This window comes from Mesocricetus auratus, unplaced genomic scaffold (assembly GCF_017639785.1).
Source record: "Mesocricetus auratus isolate SY011 unplaced genomic scaffold, BCM_Maur_2.0 Super-Scaffold_100006, whole genome shotgun sequence".
In the NCBI taxonomy this organism is placed as follows: Eukaryota; Metazoa; Chordata; class Mammalia; order Rodentia; family Cricetidae; genus Mesocricetus; species Mesocricetus auratus.
The window spans coordinates 10,270,934-10,295,009 of NW_024429190.1; the positions used below are offsets into that span (position 1 = coordinate 10,270,934).

General features: G+C 45.8%; 1 protein-coding gene across 4 annotated transcripts in view; it reads left to right on the top strand.

Annotated features, from left to right (window-relative positions):
• The window catches only part of LOC101832768 (up-regulator of cell proliferation), a 37,662-nt gene that overhangs the window by 4,215 nt on the left and 9,371 nt on the right, over window positions 1-24,076 (top strand). For 2 of the 4 annotated variants that reach the window (XM_005086754.4, XM_013125769.3), the window contains exon 1: window positions 9,848-9,971. The exons of 1 other annotated variant lie outside the window; for it this stretch is intronic. In XM_005086754.4, the coding sequence (XP_005086811.1) occupies window positions 9,958-9,971 (14 nt within the window). In that variant the 5' untranslated portion in view covers window positions 9,848-9,957. Of the gene's footprint in view, window positions 1-9,847; window positions 9,972-24,076 lie in introns of those variants that run through there. One more of the 4 variants, XM_013125770.3, reaches the window with a different exon arrangement.

Genomic DNA, 24,076 nt, shown 5'->3' on the forward strand with positions numbered 1-24,076 from the left:
CCACGATAGCTAAGTCACCCCCAAGACAAAGGTGCTGCACCCCACGATAGCTAAGTCACCCCCAAGACAAAGGTGCTGCACCCCACGATAGCTAAGTCACCCCCAAGACAAAGGTGCTGTACCCCACGATAGCTAAGTCACCCCCAAGACAAAGGTGCTGTACCCCACGATAGCTAAGTCACCCCCAAGACAAAGGTGCTGCACCCCACGATAGCTAAGTCACCCCCAAGACAAAGGTGCTGCACCCCACGATAGCTAAGTCACCCCCAAGACAAAGGTGCTGCACCCCACGATAGCTAAGTCACCCCCAAGACAAAGGTGCTGCACCCCACGATAGCTAAGTCACCCCCAAGACAAAGGTGCTGTACCCCACGATAGCTAAGTCACCCCCAAGACAAAGGTGCTGTACCCCACGATAGCTAAGTCACCCCCAAGACAAAGGTGCTGTACCCCACGATAGCTAAGTCACCCCCAAGACAAAGGTGCTGCACCCCACGATAGCTAAGTCACCCCCAAGACAAAGGTGCTGCACCCCACGATAGCTAAGTCACCCCCAAGACAAAGGTGCTGCACCCCACGATAGCTAAGTCACCCCCAAGACAAAGGTGCTGCACCCCACGATAGCTAAGTCACCCCCAAGACAAAGGTGCTGCACCCCACGATAGCTAAGTCACCCCCAAGACAAAGGTGCTGCACCCCACGATAGCTAAGTCACCCCCAAGACAAAGGTGCTGCACCCCACGATAGCTAAGTCACCCCCAAGACAAAGGTGCTGCACCCCACGATAGCTAAGTCACCCCCAAGACAAAGGTGCTGCACCCCACGATAGCTAAGTCACCCCCAAGACAAAGGTGCTGCACCCCACGATAGCTAAGTCACCCCCAAGACAAAGGTGCTGCACCCCACGATAGCTAAGTCACCCCCAAGACAAAGGTGCTGTACCCCACGATAGCTAAGTCACCCCCAAGACAAAGGTGCTGCACCCCACGATAGCTAAGTCACCCCCAAGACAAAGGTGCTGCACCCCACGATAGCTAAGTCACCCCTATAATGTAAAATTGTGGCACAGCCTGTAGGTTGCTCTGAGAGCATTTTATAAGCAGCTTTTGACTTGGTTTTGAAGATAGAGGATCTTGCTCCGGATGTACAAATAAACCCCACCATCTGCCAACTACGGGTGGGTACCACCCATGGAGCACAGACTGGTTAATGACTTACTCCTGAAGAAAGAGACAGAGCGATCCTGTACATTTATTGGGGTGAATGGAGATGTTGGGGTATGTGGGCAGATTAAAATCGTATCAATCAAATCAGGCCCAAGAACTTATCTGACATGCTATCCTGGGGAAAGGGTGTAATTCCCTCAACCTGAACCTCAAAGAGTAGTAGCTACCTAGTGGCAATGGCCCACCACCCCATCACCTGACCCTTGGGGTAGACAGATGGAGAACTCTGGACCATCCCGGAGGCCTCAGCTAGTCTTGGTGCACTTCTGATGTCATGGTCTGCCTGCTTGCCAGCCATCCCGCTGCTGTTTGTGTATGCCCGAACGTGGCATTTCTTGCCTTTAGACTAGTTCTCTGCCCTTGACTTTGCAGCTGGAAAGCTGCAGCTTCATTTTCAACCAGTCAACAGCAGTTGCTTCCACTGTCTTAAGTCAGTGCTCCACTGCTGTAAAGAAACACCATGACCGGCCTGGCGGTGGTGGCACACGCCTTTAATCCCAGCACTCGGGAGACAGAGGCAGGCGGATCTCTGTGAGTTTGAGGCCAGCCTGGTCTACAGAGCTAGTTCCAGGGCAGTCTCCAAAACAATACAGAGAAACCCTGTCTCGAAAAACCAAAAAAAAAAAAAAAAAGAAAAAGAAAAAAAAAAAAAAAAAAGAAACACCATGACCAAAGCAACTCTTAGAAGGAGCCGGTACGCCTGTAATCCCAACACTCGGGAGGCGGAGGCAGGCGGATCTCTGTGAGTTTGAGGCCAGCCTGGTCTACAGAGCGAGTTCTAGTACAGCCTCCAAAATAATGCAGAGAAACCCTGTCTTAGAAAAAAAAGGAGCGTTTAATTGGGACTGGCTTACAATTTCAGATGTTTTGTCCACTATCATGGCAGGGAGCATGGCGGCAGGAAGGCAGACATAGTTCTGGAGAAGTAGCAGAGAGGTCTGTGTCCTGATCTGAGGCAGCACACACTGACTGGGTCTGGCTTGGGTTTTTGAAACCCCAAACCCACCCCTAGTAACACACTTCCTCCTAACACTTCTCAAGTAGTGCCCTGATTAAGCCTATGGGGGCCAATGGTTGGTTTTGGGTTTATTGTGTTAGCAGTATAGATTCTACTTGCATTTCTCTCGGCCCACTTGAACTCTTATATAGTCTCCTTGTAAACCATATATATGTATATATTATGTATATGTGATATCAGAGTTAATATTAGTGATTAAAATTGGAATAATTAGGGCTAAGGAGATGACTCAGTGGTTAAGTGCCTGATATTCAAATGTGAAGGCAGGACTTCAGATCTCCAGAATCAAGGTAAATGCCAAATGGGTTTTGTAACTGTAATTTTAGCCTCAGAAGGCAGAGACAGACTGTGCACAGATAAGACAAGTAGGGACACCAGCCATATTGGTCTGAGTTTGGGGTTTGATTGGTAAACTCAGCTCCTTGAATAAAAATAATTGATGGAGGGCTGGAGAGATGGCTCAGAGGTTAAAAGCACTGACTGCTCTTCCAAAGGTCCTGAGTTCAATTCCCAGTAACCACATGGTGGCTCACAACCATCTATAGTGAGATCTGGTGCCCTCTTCTGACCTGCAGGGATACATGCAGGCAGAATACTGTATGCATAATAAATAATGAGTCTTAAAAAAAATAATTGAGCTGGGTGGTGGTGGTGCACGCCTTTAATCCCAGCACTCAGGAGGCAGAGGCAGGCGGATCTCTGTGAGTTCGAGGCTGGGCTGGACCGATAGCCTCCAAAACAATACAGAGAAACCCTGTCTCGAAAAAAACAACAAAAAAAAATTGATGGTGATAATTTCCAGCATCACCATCAGGATTCCACATACATGTATGAATGCATGCATGCACACTAGAAAAAGAGCATACTGTAATGAAAGGACCTCATTTGCCCTGGCCAGATTACCAGGGTAATCAGGATTATCTGGCTGCTACTGAAACCATTGAATCTTGTGAATTTGCCAATACTTGGTCAATTCTGACAGCATAGAAAGATTCCTGTTTGTCTGTTTCTGGCATCATGTGCTCACAGCACTCACTGTGTGGCAGAGGATGGCCATGAACTTCTGAGTCTCCTGCTCCTACCTCTGAGTGCTGTGATTACAGGGCTTCATTGCCTTGATAGACTTTTAGTCCTATAGTGCTAAACCCCTAGAAAAGTGATTAAAATAGGTTTTTCTCCCCCTTTCTCCTCTCTTTATCCCCACTCTCCCTTCTCTTTTCCCTCTTTCCTTTTCCCCTTTTCCTTCCTCCCCATGTTTCCCTTCCTTTTCTTTTTTTGTGTCACAGGGTGTCACAGGGAAGTCCAGACTTACCTTAAACTCACTAAGTATTGCCCTGGCTGGTCGTGAACTGACAGTTCTCCTGCTTCAACCCCCTGAGTGCTGGGATTACTAATGTGAACCACCATTTAGTTCTAGAGACCTAATCGTGTCTTTTGAGGATTGGTTGAAGAAAGAGGGTCTCTCCAGTTAAGGCTTTCTGACAGCAGGGAGGAACAGTTTCTATGAACTGAAACCTGAACATCTGTGCAAAGTCATATTTATTGATTGTTACACAAAGTTTGTTTTTGTTTTTTTCCGAGATAGGTTTCTCTGTGTAACAGCTCTGGCTATCCTGGAACTTGCTTTGTAGATCATGCTCGCCTTGAACTCACAGAGATATGCCTGCCTCTGACTCCCCAGTGCTGAGACTAAAGGTGTGCGCCACAACCGCCTGACCACAAAGTTGTTTTTTGGGTAAAACAAGTTCCTCATACCAAAGCCCCTGATCTAATCTACTTGTTTTTTTAATGTGAACATCACACCCTGCAACTTTAGTCCATATTTATCCAATAATGCAAGACCTCCCGGTGTGCCAGGACCATCTTATGATCAAAGTCATGCAAAGGCTGTAAAGCTCCTTCAGAAAATCAGCTCTATAGATAACAGAAAACAATTGCTGTTTTTCTTCAAGGGTTTCTTCAGTGATTTCTTCAAGGGTTAGGTAGTTATAGAATACAACTATTTCATTCTAATGCTTACCTTAGATAAAATGATTCTATTTTTTCCTCTATAAGCAGTCTACAAACTCAGTATATCCCCAGCCTAGCTAGTATACTATACAATCCCTTTAATATGCTGTTGGATTCAATTTACTTGTTTCTTCTTCTTCTCCTCCTCCTCCTCCTCTCCCTCCCTTCTTCTCTCTCTCTCCCTCTCTTCCTCTCTCCTTCCTTCCCTCCCTCCCCCTCTCTCCCTCTTTCCTTCCTCGTCTCCCCTCCCCTCCCCTCCCCTCTCCTCTCCTCCCTCCCTGAGTTGTAACTGTGTAACCCAGGTTGGCCTCAAATTTAGAATCCTTGTGTCTCGGAGTACTAAGATTACAAGCAAGCCACTATTCCTGAAGAGACATGGGGAGTGGGGAGAGAGATTGAATTGAACCCAGAACCTCACATATGGCAGGTATTCTCAGCACATATTTATTTAATTAAAAAACTATATGTGTGTTTGTGTAGGTATGTGCACAAGTGCAGGTGCCCATGGAAGCCAGAAGGTGGTGCTGCTCCCCCTGAAGTAGATGTAGGGAACCGCTGGAAAAATTGTGGTGTGCTCTTATCTGCTGAGCTCCATCCCCGATCAAGACCTTTATTATTATTATTATTTTTTTTTTTTTGGTTTTTCAAGACAGGGTTTCTCTGTGGTTTTGGAGGCTGTCCTGGAACTCGCTTGGTAGTCCAGGCTGGTCTCGAACTCACAGAGATCCGCCTGCCTCTGCCTCCCGAGTGCCCGGCGATCAAGATCATTTTTAAAAACCACCTTTTTTTTTTTTTTTTTTTTTTGAGACAGGGTCTCACTATGTAGCTCTGGCTGTCCTGGAACTCACTGTGTAGACCAGACTGGCCTCAAACTAGCAGAGATCCACGAGCGTCTGTCTCCTAAGTGCTGGCTGTTTCAGGATTTCTGTAGCTAAATTCTGAGGAATATTGGTCAGTAGATTACTTTATTTAGTTTTATTGTATTTCAACACCACCCCTTTCTTTCCTGGATTTGTTATTAGAGTAATGCTGGCCTTACACAGTGAATTAGGAACCTATCCTTTCTCTTCTGTTTTTAAGCAGGATTGGTGTTTTACCTGAATGTATGTCTGTATACCACATGGATACCTTGGGACAGGAGTTACAAGCAGGTGTGAGCTGCCATGTGGGTGCTGGGAATTGAACCTGGGTCTTCTGCAAGAGCAACAGAGCTCTTAACCACAGAGCCAACCCTTTAAACCCAAACTGTTTGTTTGGTTTTAGTTTTTTGGTCTTTTTTTTTTTTTTTTTTTTTGGTTTTTCGAGACAGAGTTTCTCTGTGGCTTTGGAGACTGTCGAACTAGCTCTTGTAGACCAGGCTGGCCTCGAACTCACCGAGATGCACCTGCCTCTGCCTCCCAAGTTCTGGGATTAAAGGTGTGTGCCACCACCGCCCGGCAGTTTTTTTGGTCTTTTGAGACAAGGTTTCTCTGTGTAACAGCCCTGGCTGTCCTAGAACTTGTTCTGTAGACCAGGTGTCCTTGAACTCACAGAGATCCGCCTGCCTCTGCCTCCGGAGTGCTGGGATTAAAGGCGTGCGCCACCACTCCCCAGCTATTAGCCCCCCCTTTTTTTAAATAATCTAGCCCTTATCAATTTGCTCTAAATCAAGGACAACTTTGAACTTTTGATTCTCCTGCCTCCACCTCCCCAGTGCTGGGGTTACAAGAAATGCCACCACAACAGATGTACGTGTTGCTAGGGGTTGAAGGTAGGGTCTTGTGTGTGCTAGGTCAAGATTCTACCAATTGAACTGCATCATCAGACCCCAGAGTTGTTTCTTGTGCCTAGAGAAGGCTCAGAGACGTGCATATCCTGCTCTCCCAGAGGACCTGAGTCCAGTTCCCAGCACCAATGAGAGGTAGCTTGAAGCAGCCTGAAACAACTGTAGCTCTTAGAAGAGCTAATGCCTCTGGCTTCTCTGGGCACCCAAATATATATGCAATAGCCCTCCCCCCATACACAATTAAAAAACAGGTTTTGTTTCTTGAAAAAAAAAGTTGAGGTTTTGCCAACTAGCAAAGTGAGGAGGCATATACAACTAAATTCAGAAATAGTAATGGAGACAATGCTATTAATATGGAAAAATCAAAAGAAGAATTGAACACCAACAAATTAGATAATCCAGATGAAATGAGCAAATTCCCAGAAATATAAAGTTTTTGAAGTTATTAGCTACTTTTCTTATCACTGTGACAAAAAAAAAAACCTTACAGCAGTTTAAGAGAGGAGAATATATTTTGGCTCATAGTTTGAGAATAAGTCTATCATGGCATGAACAGCATGGTGCGAGGAGCATGAGGCAGCTGTTTACCTTGTGTTGTCTATCAGGAACAAAGAGACTGCCAGAAACTAAGCTATAAGCTATACGGTCCCTGGGAACTCCATAATACACTTGCTCCAGCTAGGCCAGGCTCCATCTCCTAAAAGTTCTACAGCTCCCAAAATAGTGCCACTACATGCAAACCAGAAAACATTCACAGTAAATAGATCTTGAACCTCTAGTCATCCTAATCTCAAGAAAAAAATTCCTGTTGTTTCTGGCACCTATTGATAGTTTTAATAGTCTGAGCAGACACACACACACACACAGAAAAAATGAACCTTAAATACATTGTGCTAAGTGAAATTAGCTGGTCATGAAACACAGCTATGATCCCATTAAACACATTCCTAGAGAGAGAACATTCAAATAGCCACAGCAGAATAGAGCTTGTAAGGCAGGGAAAGTGGTAATGGAGAGTTATTGTTTAAAGAATAAGTTTCTGTTGCAGATGATGAAAAAGTTCTAAAAATGAAAATGGTGGTAGTTACTTAGTTATGTCAATTTATTTCATAGCATACTTGGGTTAACATGGCAAGGAGTGGGTAAAAGTGTTTTTATTTATTCTATATTTTTTTCCAGACAGGGTTTCTCTGTGGCTTTAGAGACTGTTCTGGAGTTAGCTCTTGTAGACCAGGCTGGTCTTGAACTCACAGAGACCGGCCTGCCCCTGCCTCCCGAGTGCTGGGATTAAAGGTGAGCACCAATCAACTCCTTGCCAAGTAAAAACTATTTTAAAAAAGAAAAATCTTAAAACAAAAATTGGGAGTGGTGGCACATTCCTTCAATCCTAGCACTAACGGTAGAACCAAAGGTAGGTTAAATAAAGTTTAAAAATTAAGTTGAAAATATGAGTTGGTTTACTTATTCCTGTTATTTTTTTGAGACAAGGGTCTCACTGTATATCCCTGCCTAGCTTAGAACTCACTATGTAGATCAGGCTGTGTGTGTGTGGGTCTCTGCAACCTTCATGACCAGCAGAGTGACATGTTGAGGGAGTCAAGAAGGTAGTTCGGTTCAGCATGACTCAGTAACCTGTGTTGGTTCAAACTTCTAGGGTCTGACTTCAAGTGGTTTATTTTTGGCATAAATAATAAGCACAGCACATTTCAGTGAAAACTATCTTGGTGATAATTAACTCAATTCTGTGTACAACGAAGCATACTAAGTCTCCTTGAGGAACAAAGTAAGCTAAGCACAGATAAGACAGATTGAAACTCTTTGTAAAGGACTTAAAGATAGGTTCTATAGATTGGCTAGAGGATGGGTCTGTGCTGGGAAAAGCCTTCTGGCCGCACAGATGTGGAAGAGGTCACCAGGCTAGAAAACACATCTGCTTCAGCCTTCTGAGCAGGCAGCAGGTATTGCATATTGCATTCCTTCTCTTGAAGGAACAATCCCTGACTGCTTAACATTCCAGGTAACCAGAGCACTCATTTGCGATCATAAAGACCTCCATGCCTCCTATGAGGCTGTTCCTAGACTCACTCCTGCCTCTGCCTCTGCAGGATTTAAGGTGTGCACTGCCACACTCCACATTTAAAATTTTAAAGAATTTCCTTTTGCCGGGCGTTGGTGGTGCACGCCTTTAATCCCAGCATTTGGGAGGCAGAGGCAGGTGGATCTCTGTGACAGCCTCCAAAACAATATAGAGAAACCCTGTCTCAGAACCTCTCCCCAAAAATTGTAAATATGTAAATAAAGCTAAATTTGTAAATTTTGGATGTGTGTGTGCATTATTTGGGCTTAGAATAAGAGGAGTGCTACTTAGGCTAAACTCAAGATTACATACATTCTGGTCCTAAGTAAATATGGTTGAAGCCTTGTTTTGACCATAGTTGCTGAAGAATCTCTAGGAAAGGAGCATTATTATCAGCTTTCCTCCGTAGATCTTTAGATGTCTTCTGAACTCAGGCAGTAATTGTAGGTTTGTTTTCCTGAGAGAAAGAGGCCCTGTAGCAATTGAATATTCATTTTGCTAACCCTCACAGAGAAGTAGGGAATGAGCTACCATGGCCTGGAGAGGTTTCCTTTTACTTGGGCAACTATAGCTAGTAAATTGGTGAAGCCAGTTTCCAGCCTAGATAGTCTGGCAGCTGAACAAAGGGTTGATCTCTCTAGTGTTTGGTATTCTTAGTGGTTTTGTTTTTGTTTTTTTGTTTTTTATGAGACAGGGTTTCTCTGTATTGTTTTGGAGGCTATCGGTCCAGCCCGGCCTCGAACTCACAAAGGTCCGCCTGCCTCTGCCTCCCGAGTGCTGGGATTAAAGGCGTGCGCCACCACCGCCCGGCATTGTTAATCTCAGCAGTCTGGAGGTAGAAACTAGCAGATGGAACTCCTTGAACTCAAGGCCATCCTGGTCTATACATGGAGTTCTTGGCAGGTCGGTGTTACACGGTGAGAACCTGTCTCAATAAAAATAAGAGAGAAAGAACACTAGGTTAGAAAGGTGGGGAAGATCTGGGAGGAGAAAGAATATGACCACAATACATTGTATGAAAAATTTTTCATAAAAGCTTAATGCGATAACAGAAAAATGCCACCCACAATGCGTTTGCACTGCAGGTTCCAAAGCTTTTTATTAGGTATTTTCTCTTAGAAGATACTAGTTTTGGAAACTAATTTGGCAGGGACTGGAACCAATGCTCAAAATTTTAGGTGCCCAGGTATTCATAGCTTGTAGGTGACGCTAGAAAATCCCACTACACTGGTTCCAAACTCCATACTTCTAAGTAATACTATGTAAAGCACTGCCGGGCGGTGGTGGTGCACGCTTTTAATCCCAGCGAATCTTTGTGAGTTCAAGGCCAATCTGATTTTACAAAGTGAGTTCCAGGTCATCCTCCAAAGCTACAAGAAACCCTATCTTGAAAAATTTATTCTGGTCCTAAATAAACGGTTTTTAAAAGGGGTAACTGGTTCAGAACCTAGCCAGTACACAAAAACACCACTGCCAACTAATGGCAGGAAAGACATTGTTTTCCTTAATAATAACGGTAATAAACTTTACACACAGAACTAGAGAAAGTGCTTTTCTTACAGAAATTAACACAGAATGCGGGGGTTGGGAGTGACTTCCCGCCAGTCAGTGGCCCCGGGGCAGGTCTGACTGCTCAGGTGAATCCTGGCCTCCCGGCTGGAGATTGCTGAGATTGCTGTCTAAATCCTTCGAGCCCCGGGCGCCCTCGCCCCAGGCGCCGGCCTGCCCTTCACCCCGGCTCGGCCCACCGCGCCCGACGCCCTAGCGGAGCGGGCGGGGGCAGCCTATAGGCCCCACCCCGGCGCCCAGCGGCAGTCGCGCAAGCAACGGAGGAGGCGGGAGCGCCCAGGCCGCTGCGCTCATGGCGTCGCCCGGGTGAGTGAGGCTCCGGTTGCGCAGGGGGCGCCTCTTGGGCGAGGGGCGGGCCGAGCGGTGCGCGTCCCCGGCCCGGCGCCCCCTCTGCCTCAGGCTCGGCCGGACCCCAGGTGACCCTGTCCCGCCAGGTGCCTGTCCACGACCCGCGGCCTCCCCCGCCGACCTTGGGCGGTCGTGGCCCGGGCCAGGGTCTCCCTGCAGGATCGCGGTCGGGACCGGTCGGGACAGCGGCCGGGCAGGGTCCGGGAGTCCGAGAGACGGAGCCTGGATCAGCGCAGCGGGGAGGCTGAGGAGGGGACTCGGGGTCCTAGGTCGGCTGAGGCCGCAGAGGCTTAGCAGGCCCGATGTGTGTTTCTGGCGTTTGTAAGCTTGCGTTGGAAGTTGATGCTTGTGTTCACTGTCAGTGTCAGGGTCAGAGGGATTCAGCTGGACCCTTGTCAGGTCCGGGATCGAAGGCCCTGCCTGTGTTTGAGTGGGGGTGGGGGCTTCTGGGGACCGCTACACTTGTTCTGGTATTATCTCTTTTCTAGTGCTTTTCCTTTTTAAAATAATGTCTTCTTAGGAAATTACAGTAACACATATAGTTTGTATTTATTTAATGAAAAACTATCCTAACCGTTTTACTAGTTACGAGATCTGAAATGACATGATTAGACCAATGCCTTTATGTCACAGAAAGGAAAATGGGACTCAAGGTCATAGCTTTAGTTGGTAAACATCTTTTTTGACTTACCCCATCATTGAGAGGCTCTTAGACCCAGTGCTACCGGTAGTAATTCAAGCAGTGTGGCAGTTCAGAGGGCTCCCAGGTGCAGGACTTTGGGGTGGAGCAAATAGATGCTAAGCCTCCTACAAAGGCGGTCTACGCTGTGCTGTGGAGTGATCGCCACAGTGGTCTGAATGAAGGTGAATGAAGCAATCTGAACTTGATCCTTGCCTGCAGGCGGCCAGCCACATCATGGGCAATTTCCACCTGCCTAATGCCTTTCTAGACTTGAGGGCCAGCAGGCTCTTCTGGGAGCCAGCCTTTTCATTGCCAGCGGAGTATCTAGTACTTTGAGCTCATAAGGAGAATAAACAGTGACCCATGCTGGGAAGGCCAGGCTGATGGACCCAGAGGTTCAAGGTCCCTTTGCATTCTTACCCTGCCTGTTAGGAAAGTGTGAGACAGGGCCTCTTGGAAGCACCATGAAAATCTTTGAGCCTTTTGGGGGCTTCCATTAGGCTTGTAAGAAGTCATAGCACATTTCATGTCTAAGCACACTGCTTTGTAAACATGAGTCAGAGGAGGACCTACTGTTGACTCAATTCTGTGGGCCAGTAATGCCTGAACCACGGTCTGTCTATATAGTGGGTGGTGTTTAATGTTTGTGGTTCTAGTTGTTGTGAGTGACCCAGTGAATTTGGGGTATATAGTAATTTGTAATTTCTTAAGGGATGTCTATTAGCAAAATTTTTTTTTGGTTTTTCGAGACAGGGTTTCTCTGTATTGTTTTGGGAGCTGTCCTGGAATGCTCTGTAGACCAGGCTGGCCTCGAACTCACAGAGATCCGCCTGCCTCTGCCTCCCGAGTGCTGGGATTAAAGGTGTGTGCCACCAATGCCCGGCTTAGCAAAAATTTTAATAGACTTAGAAACTCTGCTTAGTTTGATATGCATATACTTACTGACTACAGTTTATATCTCTAGAGCTTACATTCAAGCATCTTCTTTAATAGGCAGCACTGGTAGGTGTGGGACTCCTGACCTGTTACTCAGCTAGCTGCCTGTAATTTCTTTGTTTTTAAGCTGGGGTCTGGCTAATGTAGCCATGGCTGAGGCCTCAAGCTCACAGAGATTTCCCGGCCTCCAACTATTACCGTTAAGCTTCCTTGCTACATTAGATGCTTTAGACAGCAAGTGCCGAGCAGTGCATGGCAGAGTTGGAAGGAGCTGCTGGGGGTGGTGGGGGTGTCTCTAAATCTGTCGTTCTTTGGTAAGTGGCAATCTCAGTGATATCATGGTAGAGCCATCGAGGAAAGAAAAAGTCTGACCCGGTTTTGAGGACCTTACAGATGTGCTGGATATGGTGTGAAAAGGTGTGTTTGAGAAATGACCCGTAACCCACTGTGTCTCCAACTAGGTAGAATCAAGACCAGTAGAAAAGGTGGACCATGGGCTCTTTGCCTACCATTGAAAGGCATTTCCAGTCAGCATCATCACAGCTCTGGGAGAATCTTCGTAACAGCAGTGTAGTGGGGAGAGGGACAGGAGACACCACACAGAGCTCACCCACTTGCTACCATCTTGCCCATTTCTGGACTGGTGTCACTCCTATTACTAATCAGCTGACTAGGGCTTTTACTCTACTCATAGAAATCACAGGCGGTGACTAGAGTCTCTTCAAGGGCTAGTCTTTGGCAACTTTGATTTCTCCATGGTCAGAGCAAATGGCAGCCGTTATGGGGAGCAGCAGCAGGTAGTACCTTCTTGTGTTATTCCTGGGCAAGCTTTATGTGTTGGGACCCTTATTCCCACAAGGTTATGATATATAGGCTTCAGAAATTAGGATTCCTGGTGTTTAAAATCACTTAGACCTGGGTTCTGATATCATTGCTGATAAAGACAGTTCTTTGGAGCTCTGCTGGTATCCAGGGCCTGCTGTTTCTCTCCTGCCTTATTTATTTATTTATTTATTTATTTATTTATTTATTTATTTATTATTAAGTATACAGTGTTCTGCCTGCACGCCAGAAGAGGGCACCAGATCTCATTACGGATGGTTGTGAACCACCATGTGGTTGCTGGGAATTGAACTCAGGACCTCTGGAAGAGCAGCCCGTGCTCTTAACCTCTGAGCCACCTCTCCAGCCCTTAAGGAAGCATTGTTAAACGATGGATTATCTCTATAGCGATGCCAGGCTCATCTGCCTTCTTCAGCTTTTTTTAAATCTTTGCCCATCCTTCCTTCTTTGCTTTCCTTCTCTACTTCCACCCTTCTTCCCGCGCAGCCTGCTCTTCAGTCTGCTGGGCAGTCTGCTGCCTTGCTCTCCTAGTGTCCTGCTGATTGCTGAGGTATTGCGGCTGCTGCTGTTTTATTGTCCATTTTACCATTTCCTTGCTGTATTTATTCCTGTTACCAGCTCAGCCCAGACTATTGAAAGTGGGTAGGAAAAGAAGAATACTGGAGAGAAACCTTTTTTTGTTTTTTTTTTGTTTTTTTTTTTTTTTGAGACAGGGTTTCTCTGTATTGTTTTGAAGGCTGTCCTGGAACTCACAGAGATCCGCCTGCCTCTGCCTCCCTAGTGCTGGGATTAAAGGTGTGCGCCACCAACGCCCTGGTGAGAGAAACCTTTTTGTTTTGTTTTGTTTTGTTTTGTTTTACGAGACAGGGTTTCTCTGTATTATTGTTTTGGAGACTGTCGGTCCAGCCTCGCCTCGAAATCACAGAGATCCGCTTGCCTCTGCCTCCCGAGTGCTGGGATTAAAGGCGTGTGCCACTACCGCCCAGCGAGAGAAACCTTTTATTGAGCTTAATGTCACAAAAGCAAGGAGGCTGCACTGGAGAGTGCCTCTGACCACTAAGTGAGCCTGAGTAGCTTGACTAGCAACTGTTACTTTAAGAGTGATATTGTCCCATCTCCTAATATCTTTATCTCCTGAAAACGAACTGTAAGTGCTGTTGATTAGGGCTAGAGATACAGTTTGGTTGGTGGAAAGTTTCCCCGGCATGTACAAAGTCCTGGGTTCAGTCCTCAGCACTGCACAAACTGGGCCTGGTGGCTCATGCCTGTAATTCTAACACCCAGGAAATAGAGGCAGGAGGATCAGAAGTTCAATCAAGGCCATCCTCTGTTAAGAGAGGTCAGCCTGGAATACATCGAAACCTGTTTTTTTGTTTTGTTTTGTTTTTCGAGACAGGGTTTCTCTGTATTGTTTTGGAGGCTGTCCTGGAACTAGCTCTTGTAGACCAGGCTGGTCTGGAACTCACAGAGATCCGCCTGCCTCTGCCTCCCTAGTGCTGGGATTAAAGGCGTGAGCCACTGCCTTCTGGCTGGGAACCTGTCTTAAAATAAAAGCGAACTTTGAATAGAAGTGATTTTAACAGCGCTTGCATTTGTCCACTCCCAAAGGAGACGTAGCTGGGTCTGCCGGTCTCAGTCTCCTCTTCCCACCTACCTCGATCTTCTTGTCTGGTCAGGGATGCTTTCCCTTTGATGGTTGGGGTGTCCTCAAGCTTTGTAGTCCATCTCTGCTAATCTCAACATATATTCTGCATTATCATGTCTGTTTCTGTGGGTTTAACTGTTGGTTCACAATTTACAGGTAGGTTTCTAGGAGTCTCCTCATTCTTTGAAATTATGAGCAGTATTGGGGTGGTATGCCTTTTACTGGGATCAAAATTTAGCTATTGTGGGGTTCAAACAAGGTATGACTATGTACCCAGGCAGGCGGCGGTCTCTGCAATGTTGTGATTACTGACCTTCACCCTGTGCTCAACCCACCCTATTTCTGAAAGCATTCTTACTCTTACAGGCTACAGTCGTCCATCCTGAATTCCCTGGGGTATCTATGCCGTGGTTTTCACAGGAGTCCATTCTTTCCACCTTTGCATAAGTTCTGGAATTGAACTCAGGGTGTCAAGTTTGCACACAAGCACCCTTTCAACTTTTTGTAGGACTCTCTCTCTTAAAATAATTATGTAGGGGCTGGAGAGATGACTTAGTGGTTGGGAGTATTGGCTGCTCTTCCAGAGGACCTGGGTTTAATTCTCAGCACCCACATAGCAGCTCACAACTGTCTGTAACTCTAAGATCTGACACCCTCACATAGACACACGCTACAGGCAAAACACTAGTGTACATAAAACAGAAATAAATAATAAAATACTAGTGTCAGTTTCCCCATTATCTTGAGAAGATTTCTTCAAAGATACCCAGCAAATCTCTGAAACTGGCTAATATTAAACTATTTGAGACAGAGTCTCAGGCAGACTCAAAGTCACCACTGTATACCTGAGGGTGACCTTGATGTTCTGATTCTCTTGCCTCTGCCTCCCAAGTACTAGGGTTACAGACAAGCACCACCACACCCAGCTAATACAGCAAACCTTTAAAAGGTTTCTTTTTAGATTTATTTATGTGTATACGTGTTTTGCATGCATATACGTATGTGCACCACATGTGTGCCTGGCACCCAAGTAAGTCTGAAGAGAGGTCTCCTGGAGTTGGAGTCCTAGATGGTGAGTCACTGTAGGGGTGCTGGAACTTGAACCCAGGTCTTCAGCAAGATCAATAAATGCTCTTAACCCCTGAACCATCTTCCCAACTCCTAGCATATTTTCTGTATGGAAGTTTAATTTGTAAATTAATAACTAGTAATACAATTAGAACATTCATAACAATATATTGTAATAACAGCTTGCAATTGGAGCCATTAGTAAGTAAAATAAGAGCCACTTGAACATAAGCAGCAACACCATGATAGTTGACCTGGTAATCAGGAAGACCTTTAAGTGACTAACAGGTTGGTGACATATATCAAGATGTACTAGCAAAAGGGATGATTCATGTCCTGGGTGTGACTGGGCTGGAGGCAGAAGGCCGATGTGCTGTGCAGAACAGTAGGAACTTTGAAACTTAGGAATTCTTTATCTCTGTATTTTTCAGTGTAGTGTTTCTAGCCCACAGTTGGCCTCTAGTAACTAAAACTCTGGAAAGTGAAACGAGAGAGAGAGAGAGAGAGAGAGAGAGAGAGAGAGAGAGAGAGAGAGAGAGGTAGTTTATGTAGTCTGTTACATTTACACAGCCTTGCTGATGAAATTAGACGTCTCCCTGTACCTCATCTGGGGAGTATCCTCCAAACTCTCCTTTGTGTTCATTGCTCAGAGTTTTTTTTAAAGAGGGGTTCTGGGGAACTGAACACATGTTATCTAAGAAAGCCTTCTATGTCTGAACTACCTCTCTCTCTCTCTCTCTCTCTCTCTCTCTCTCTCTCTCCCTCTCTCTCTCTCTCTCTCTCCTGGTTTTTCGAGACACGGTTTCTCTGTATTGTTTTGGAGGCTGGCCTTGAACTCAGAGAGATCCACCTGCCTCTGCCTCCCGAGTGCTGGGATTAAAGGCATGAGCCACCAACGCCCAGCTTAGGTCTCTCTTTACTTTTTATTTTGAGACAGGGTCTCGATATATATTCAGACTAGCCTTGAACTCAACTCTGTAGCTTAGGCAGGCCTTGTATCAGCTCTGAAGTGACTGGGATTACACGTTTATGCCACCCAGGCCTGCCTTTTAATCTGTCTGTGTATAAGAACAAAAGAGAGCGATCATATTGTCATATTGTGCTGTGCTCATTTTATTTGGACACCAATATGCCTTTGTTTTTCCTTTTCCTTTTTTTTTTTTTTTTTGGTTTTTCGAGACAGGGTTTCTCTGTAGCTTTGGAGGCTGTCCTGGACTCACTTTGTAGACCAGGCTGGACCGAACTCGGAGATCCCCCTGCCTCCTTTTCCTTTTTTTTTTAAGACACAGTTTCTCTGTGTACCTCTGGCTGTCCTGGAACTTGCTCTGTAGACCAGGCTGGCCTCAATCTCAGAGTCTCCTTTGCCTCTGCTGGGATTAAAAGCATGACCCACCACACCTGGCTAATAATATGTCTTGGAATTCCTTCTATAACAAATGAAACAGATACCCACAATTTGACAGTTGCATATTATTCTGTGGCATGGTTATACTGTTCAGTGAAGAATGATTAATTCTGCCCAACTGTGGTGACACAGCATGCTTAACCCCTGCACTCTGGATGCAGAAGTAGTCAGATCTCTGAGAGTTTGAGGCCAGCTTGGTCTACATAGTGAGTTCTAGGTCAACCAGGGCTACAAATACAGATTTCATCTCACACCTTCATCCCCCCCTCAAGTTTCCCATAAATGACACTATTGCTCTTTGCTATTGATTTTTTTTTTTTTTTTTTTTGGTTTTTACGAGACAGGGTTTCTCTGTATTGTTTTGGAGGCTTTCGGTCCAGCCCAGCCTCGAACTCACAGAGATCCGCCTGCCTCTGCCTTCCGAGTGCTGGGATTAAAGGTGTGTGCAATCAACGTCCGACTTGCCTTATTTTTTTTTTAAAGATTTATTTACAAACTTGTTTATATGTATTTACTTATATGTTTGTCTGCATGTGCGCCGTAGGTCCGATGTAGGTGTTAGGTCCCTGGAGCTGGAGTGAAATGGTTGCAGGCTGCCATGTGGGTACTTTTAATCACTGAGCCATCTCTCAGCTCTTCTGCCTGCCTCTTATTCCTTCTTTCTTCCTTTCTCCTTTCTCCTGCCGTCTTCCCTTGTCCTTACCTTGCCTTACCTTACCTTCTCGGGCCCTGATCTTACTCACTTGGTCTTTATAGTCTCAGCTGGGACCTTGTGTCCAATTTGCTCACTCCCCTCAGGACATCCCACTGTCCTTGGAGGGTTAAAAACAATTGCATTAACATTTGCTGGCTCTGAAAAGGCTTTATTTTAGTCTCTTGCACTTCCTGCAGATACTTACCATGCCTCTGTGGGAGTGGAAGGGCTTGTCTGGAGTGAGAGGACTAGATATTGGTAGTTGGAAAGAGGAGAGAGACTACCACATTGGAGAAAACAACATCTCTGTCATTCTTTGAGGGAAAAATCTAACAGGAACACTTTGTTGCCCAGATGTGGCCATGACCTTTGCATAAGGGACAAGGCTGGCTGAGTCTTCAGCGCTTAGACTTTGCAGTGACTCCATGGTCTGGGACCCCCGTGTGGGTGCACCTGGCCGTCTAGCAGGGCTCGGGTAGGCTGGAGTGTTCTGGCTCTGTGGAGTAGTTTTTCATCATCAGTCCTGTGCTGACCTCTCTGTGCCTAGAAAAAAACCAGTATCTCTGAGTCAGGGACTTTCCAGGCCAGAGAGTGCTGTTAAATCTAGATGCGGCCGGCCCACTTCCAGCAAGTGTGCCGTCGTCAAGCCCTGTGTAATCTCCATAGCAAGCCTGTGCACTGGGGCTGTTACTGTCCCCTTCCCACAGACAGGGAAATCAGGCCTGCCAAAGCTTTAAGGGAAAGCTTGATCCAAAATGAGTTCGCCTGTGTTCCATGCAGGCTCATGGTTGGTGTTGAATGCCTTTCTTCAGTGTCTTTTACCCTTTTTTTTGAGAGGTCTCACTGGACCTGAAACACAGCTGGATGGCCAGTGAACTTCAGGGGTCTGCCTGTCTCAGCCCCTCATTCCTTCCAAGGCTGCAGTTACAGGCATGTGCCTGGTGGACAGACCAAAGGCGTGGGTTAGTTCAAGTTTGTTGGGTGAATTGCAGGAACATGGGTGAGTTTACTTAGAGGAGCATGGGTGATTCAAACGCAGGGGAGTGGTGACTCATGAAGCTGCCTCCCTGGAGATTGCAGGCAGCGCCACCTGGCAGTCTCCTAGTAACGCTTTTATTCTTACTACTTTGTGTTTGTTTTGTATTTATGCATGTGTTGCATGGTGGTAGTGGGGAGCATGCCACAGGGCACATGTAGAGGTCAGAGGACAATTTGTGGAAGGTTACCCCTCTTCTTCCACCATGGGAGTCCCACTTCTGCCTGCTGCACCATCTTAATTGCCCCTTATTCTCACATACACACGCGCACGTACACACACGCACGGGCGCACACACACATTACATGCATATACGTGTATGTGTGGTGTATACACATGTATGAGGAGACTAAAGGTCCATGCTGGGTGTCTCTTTAACCAAAAAGACTGAAAGTAAACAACTCAAAATAGATTCAGGAAGTCCCTGAAACTGAGCAGATTCACTTGGCCCCTCCCTCCTAACGATAAACAGTAAGTACTGATGAGAACTACTCTCTAAGGAGTCAAGCTGCACAGAGACTCTGAGACAAATCAGGCTGCCTGGAGGAAGCAGGGAGTAAACTCAGATTCCTGGAAGAGACTCAGATCAGCTAAGTCACCTGGAAAGGACACTCTTATCTGCTGAGCCTCCTACAGCTGTGAAGTGTGCTCAGGTTCCCAGCTTTGTGAGCTGCCACTCGTGCTGGGAAGGGCTTTGGTAATGCAGCTGTCTTTGAGTCATTTCTGTTCCTAATAAAACTGACCGGTTCATCAAATTAGACCTCCATGGTATCAGTACTTGGTCTGTCACGGCTCCATGATCTGGAGGTCTTCACACCCCAACGTTATGATGGGTGGGGACAGTGCTTGGCTTTCCTTGAATTGCACATGTGTCACCGTAGTCTCTACCCTGTTGATATGTGCTGTCCTTCATGTGTGTCTAAGTTTCCTTCTCTTCATGGGGAACTGCTCATTGTGTTACGGGCCCATCCTACCCATCGTGACTTACTCTTTTGTTTTTTCGTGTCAGGATTTTACTCTATAGTTTAGCCTGGACTTGAACTCACTAGATAGTTCAGGCTGGCATCAAACTAGCAATAAACCTCCTGCCTCAGTGTCCTAAGAGCTTAGATTACAGGCACATACCACCTTACCTGACTGACCTTATTTTAATTTAGCTAATTAGGCTTGCAAGTATCCTGTTTCCTACTAGGGTCATACATAGTTCAACCCACAGCACACATCCTGGAGGGTTTTTAAACATTTATGTCTCATAAAATGAGGCTTTGGAGGCAGAACAAATGTCTTGGGCTGCTATTTGGTTTAGGATGAGGGTCCCCAGTTAACACCAAAGGAGGACAGGAACCATGGACTTTCTTGCCACTTTCTAAAAATGTAGGGCATTAGGGGAAGGGGGCTTCAACAACAGAGGTTCTTTACTATCCAAAGTAGCAACCTATTGATGTTTACAGTTGATGAATGGTTACCTGTACTTTAAGTAAGCTACTTTGTTTACTTGTGCTCACTGTAGGCTGATGGATTGGTACACATGCTCACTGTAGGTTGAGTGGTGTGACTGAACTTACAAGTTTGTCAACTCAGCACTATAAGAAAAAAAAGATGAAAAACATCTGAAAACTGTGCAGAATCATCAATAACAGAGTTTACTAGAAAGGAACCAAATCATGTTTGGGCCCCAGCCATATTTGATGATGTGGGCAGTCTTTGCCACACTGCTCTGAACCCTGCCTTCACCTTGTAGTGTGAATTTGGGAGCTGCTGTAAGATAACTTACACCGGAGGTATCAGTCACAGCTGTTGACTTTTCTTGAAGATCTTGAGATAGCAGGTTAGGTTCATGAGGTTTGGTCTCTGGTGGGGGCCTTGCTTCAGTGTCTGCCTGCGGGGAAGAGTGGGCTTCCTCTCAGAGGCCACATTCTTACCACCTTGTAGCCTTCTTTGAATTAAGTTAGATCTCAAGTCCGGATACAATCACACTGGGTGAAGACGTCGTAAGAACTTGGAGTGACACAGTCTGTCAAACTGTTAGTGGTGGTGAAGCTGCAGATAAAGGGCACCAGCCACAAGCCTGGCTCTGCCTCCAGTAAATCTGATATTCGGGAGCAGTGAGGGACCCCAAGCCATGGCTTACACTTCTCAGTTGTGAATGGTTTGCACTTCTCAGTTGTGACATGGCTTGCCAACAAGAACGAAGCCCAGAACTTGCCAACACTCACACTTTTCTGTGAGCACGGTGGCAGGGCCATCCTTGCCTGCTGCTTGCTTACTGTTTTCTTGTGTGGAACAGAAGGGGATGAAATCAAATTCCTGTCCTGAGTACTTACTGGCCAGAATATATGTCCTAGGGACAAGTGTCCAGCCTTGGAACATAGCTGGACCAAAAAGTTCTGAGCTGTAGAAACCTGCTGTCTGGCTTATCCCTGCTTGGGATCCTCTGGCAGTGTATTTAGACCTCTGAGCCAGGCCAGCTTCTGTTCTGAGGAACTGTGTTTAACCAGACACACTTCATGCTTTAGTTATTTAGGGTGCGTGCGTGTGTGTGCTACGTGCATGAGTGCATGTGTTCCTGTGTGTACACACGCCTGTGTGCATGCAAGCATGTGGAAATCAGGAAGAACTTGTCCTCTCCTTCCGTCGTGTAGATTGAAATGATTGAACTCAGGTCTTCAGCCTGGCAGCAGGCACCTTAACCTACTCACAGCGTCTGTTTTACTCTATGCCTTTTTGTCTCTGAGGCAGGGTCTCAAAGCAGGGCCCTGCACATGCCTTTCAAGGAAGGGCTACCACTGACCTGCATCCCCAGCCAGACTCTCCTCCTCGTTGAGGGCCTCTTGTAATTTAATAATCCCATTCATGAGAGCTGTTCTAATCACCTTCCAAAGCCCCAGCTCCAAATAGTATCACATGGGCTTTAGGCTTTCAGCATAATGAAGTTGGAGGTACCACGTGCATTCAGTGTGTAGGGCGCCAGTTGCTCTCTCCCTGCTGCTTTCCTCTTAGGAGGCCCTTCATTGACTGTTTCCTAAGAAGTAAGGTACTCTAGTATATAACCACAGGGTGGTTCACATTGACTGAACCCATATTTCCTTCTTATTTCACCCCAGAGTTTCTTCTTCAGGATATAAGATCAGCTATTGTGTCTGGTTTTCTGGAATGTTTCCTTTGTCTTATGACATTCACATCTGAGATACTTTATCTCTCATCCTCTGGTATAATGTCATTTGTTTTTAGTTTGTTATGATGGCCTGGTTTTGCCTTTTGGACAGAACTCTGCAAGGGTATTAGTCCCCCCTTTGGATTCCACAGTGGTACACAGTAAGGCCTGACTTCATTATTAAGATTAGTTTGGGTTAATTTAGGAAGTGTCACTTTGCACTGTTATAATTACCGTTGGCTTTTCCTCCCTGTGCTTCTTAGGGACACTAAGACTGAGTCACAGCTCGCTGCTTGTCAGCTCTGTTGACTGTTCTTTTTGACTAGACTTCATTCTGATTTCAATAAGGGTGATGCTATTCTTTTTTGTTTGTTTTAGAAACAGGCTTTCTCTGTGTATCTCTGGCTGTCCTAGAACCCACTCTGTAGACCTTGAACTCACAGAGATCCGCCGCCTCTGCCTCCCAAGTGCTGGGATTAAAGGAGTGTGCCACCACCGACACCGCTGAACCTAATGGCACAGTTAATTTTAAAACTCCTCTGCTTTTACTGTTCTGTTGTGAGCAAGAGTTCTTGAACTATTTATTACCTATATGGACAAATTTATTTGTTTTTCATTTTTTTTGTTTGTTTGTTTTGAGATAGGGTCTCACTTTGAAACCCTAGGTGAACTCACAGAGATCTGCCTGCCTCTGCCTCCTGTGTGCTGGGATTAAAGACGTGTGCCACCACTACTGGATTGGTTTTCAGTGTTTCCTATTTTAGATTTATTTATACATATGAATGTTTTTCCTGCATATGTGTATTATGTGCACCATATGCCTGTGTGCTGTTAGAAGAGGGTCTTGGAACTGGAGCTATGGATGGTTGTAAACTACCATGTGGGTGCTGGGAATAGAACCAACCCAGGTCCTCTACAAGAATCTTCTACAGGTGCTCCTAGTCACTGAGCCATCTCTCCAGCCCTGTCATTTTAATTACCATATTCGTTCTTTTCCTGCTGGTGTTATTCCTGCTTTGGCCAGTGGGAGTCCCTTGAGCTGCTGCATGAATCCAGAGAAATCCCCAAAACTTTGCAGAGTTTCTGTTTTATCTACACCTAGATGCTTGGGTCCCTCTTCTTTCACTCAGTCAAGGGGATAGCCAGCATCTCCAAGGAGTCCTGAGTTCTCTTGTGTAGAGTGACATTAAAGGATGACATGGTCAAGTTCTCTGCTCTGTCTTTGCGTGCTGGCTCTTTCAGGGATACAGTTAGGAAATAGACATGTATAAACAGACGTATATAGACATAGACATGTGCACACATGTGAGTATGAATGTAAAGGTCACAGTCAACCCAGTGCCTTTGCAAGTTTTGTACATTCTGTCCAGTGTTTGTCCAGTGTTTGTGTGCTTATCTTCAGTCAGCATTATCACCCTCCCTCCCTCCCTGCCTCCCTTTCTCTTTTCTAGGTTTCTCTGTGTAGCCATGGCTGTCCTGGAACTCACTCTGTAGACCAGGCTGGCCTCAAACTCAGAGATCTACCTGCTTCTGTGTCCATACACCCCCTCCCCTGGGTGTTAGGGTTAAAGGTGTGTATCACCACCACCCTGCTGCTTTCTCTCATTTTTAAAAAAAATGTGTGTGCATGCATATATGCGCTTGTGTTTATGTGTATATGCATGTATGTGTGCATGTCAAATATGTGCATGTGTGCTCATGTGGGTGGACATGCATGAGTGTGTGTGTGTGTGTGTGTCCGCCCGCATACACACGTGTACAGACACTCTCATGCTACAGTACCCATGTGGAGGTCAGAGGACAGTTTTTCAGGAGTCTGCTTTCTTATTCCGTCTTGCTTTTGAGATGTCTCTCCTTTCTTGTTGTGGTCCTTTTTGTTACCATAGACTGGCTGGCCTATTCTCCCATCTCTGCCTTATATCTTACCTCTTACCAGAGGAATTCTGGGGGTATAGGAGTGCCACTGCATCTGGCTTCTTACGCGGGTTTTCAGGATGGAACTCAAGTATCAGGTTTTACCTGCTGAACCGTCTCTCTGGCTCATGTTTGTTTTTTCTATGATAACAACTAACATTTAAAAAATATTTTATTTTTGTATACAGGGTCTATCTTTGTAGCCTTGTTTGGGCTTGGAACTTGTAATTCTCCTACCTTAGCTTCTGTAGTGCTGGATTGGGGGGTTATAGATTAGTGGTAGAGTATTTAACATGTGGGTGGCCCTGGATTTGTACCTCAGTAATGCACATACACAAGATCACCCCTTCTTGCCTACACTGTCGGTTTGTCTGAGACAGGGCCTTGCTGTGTTGAGCAGGCTGGCTTTGAAATTGAGCTACCCCTGCCTCAGTTTCTTGTGCTGGGTTACAGGTGTATGCCACCACACACAGTTCTATGTCTTAGACATTTTGTTCTGTGCCCCTAGCTTTTGATGAGCATATTTCTAGATCTCTCTCTAAACACACATAATTTAATCGTATATACTGCGTTATTCTGTAACTTACTCACTACTAATTTGCATGCCTTTAGTGTCTTTCCATAATAGTTCACCTAAAATTGCTCTGCTCACAAAAAGAAGCCCAGAGAGTACTGTGTTCTGCTTG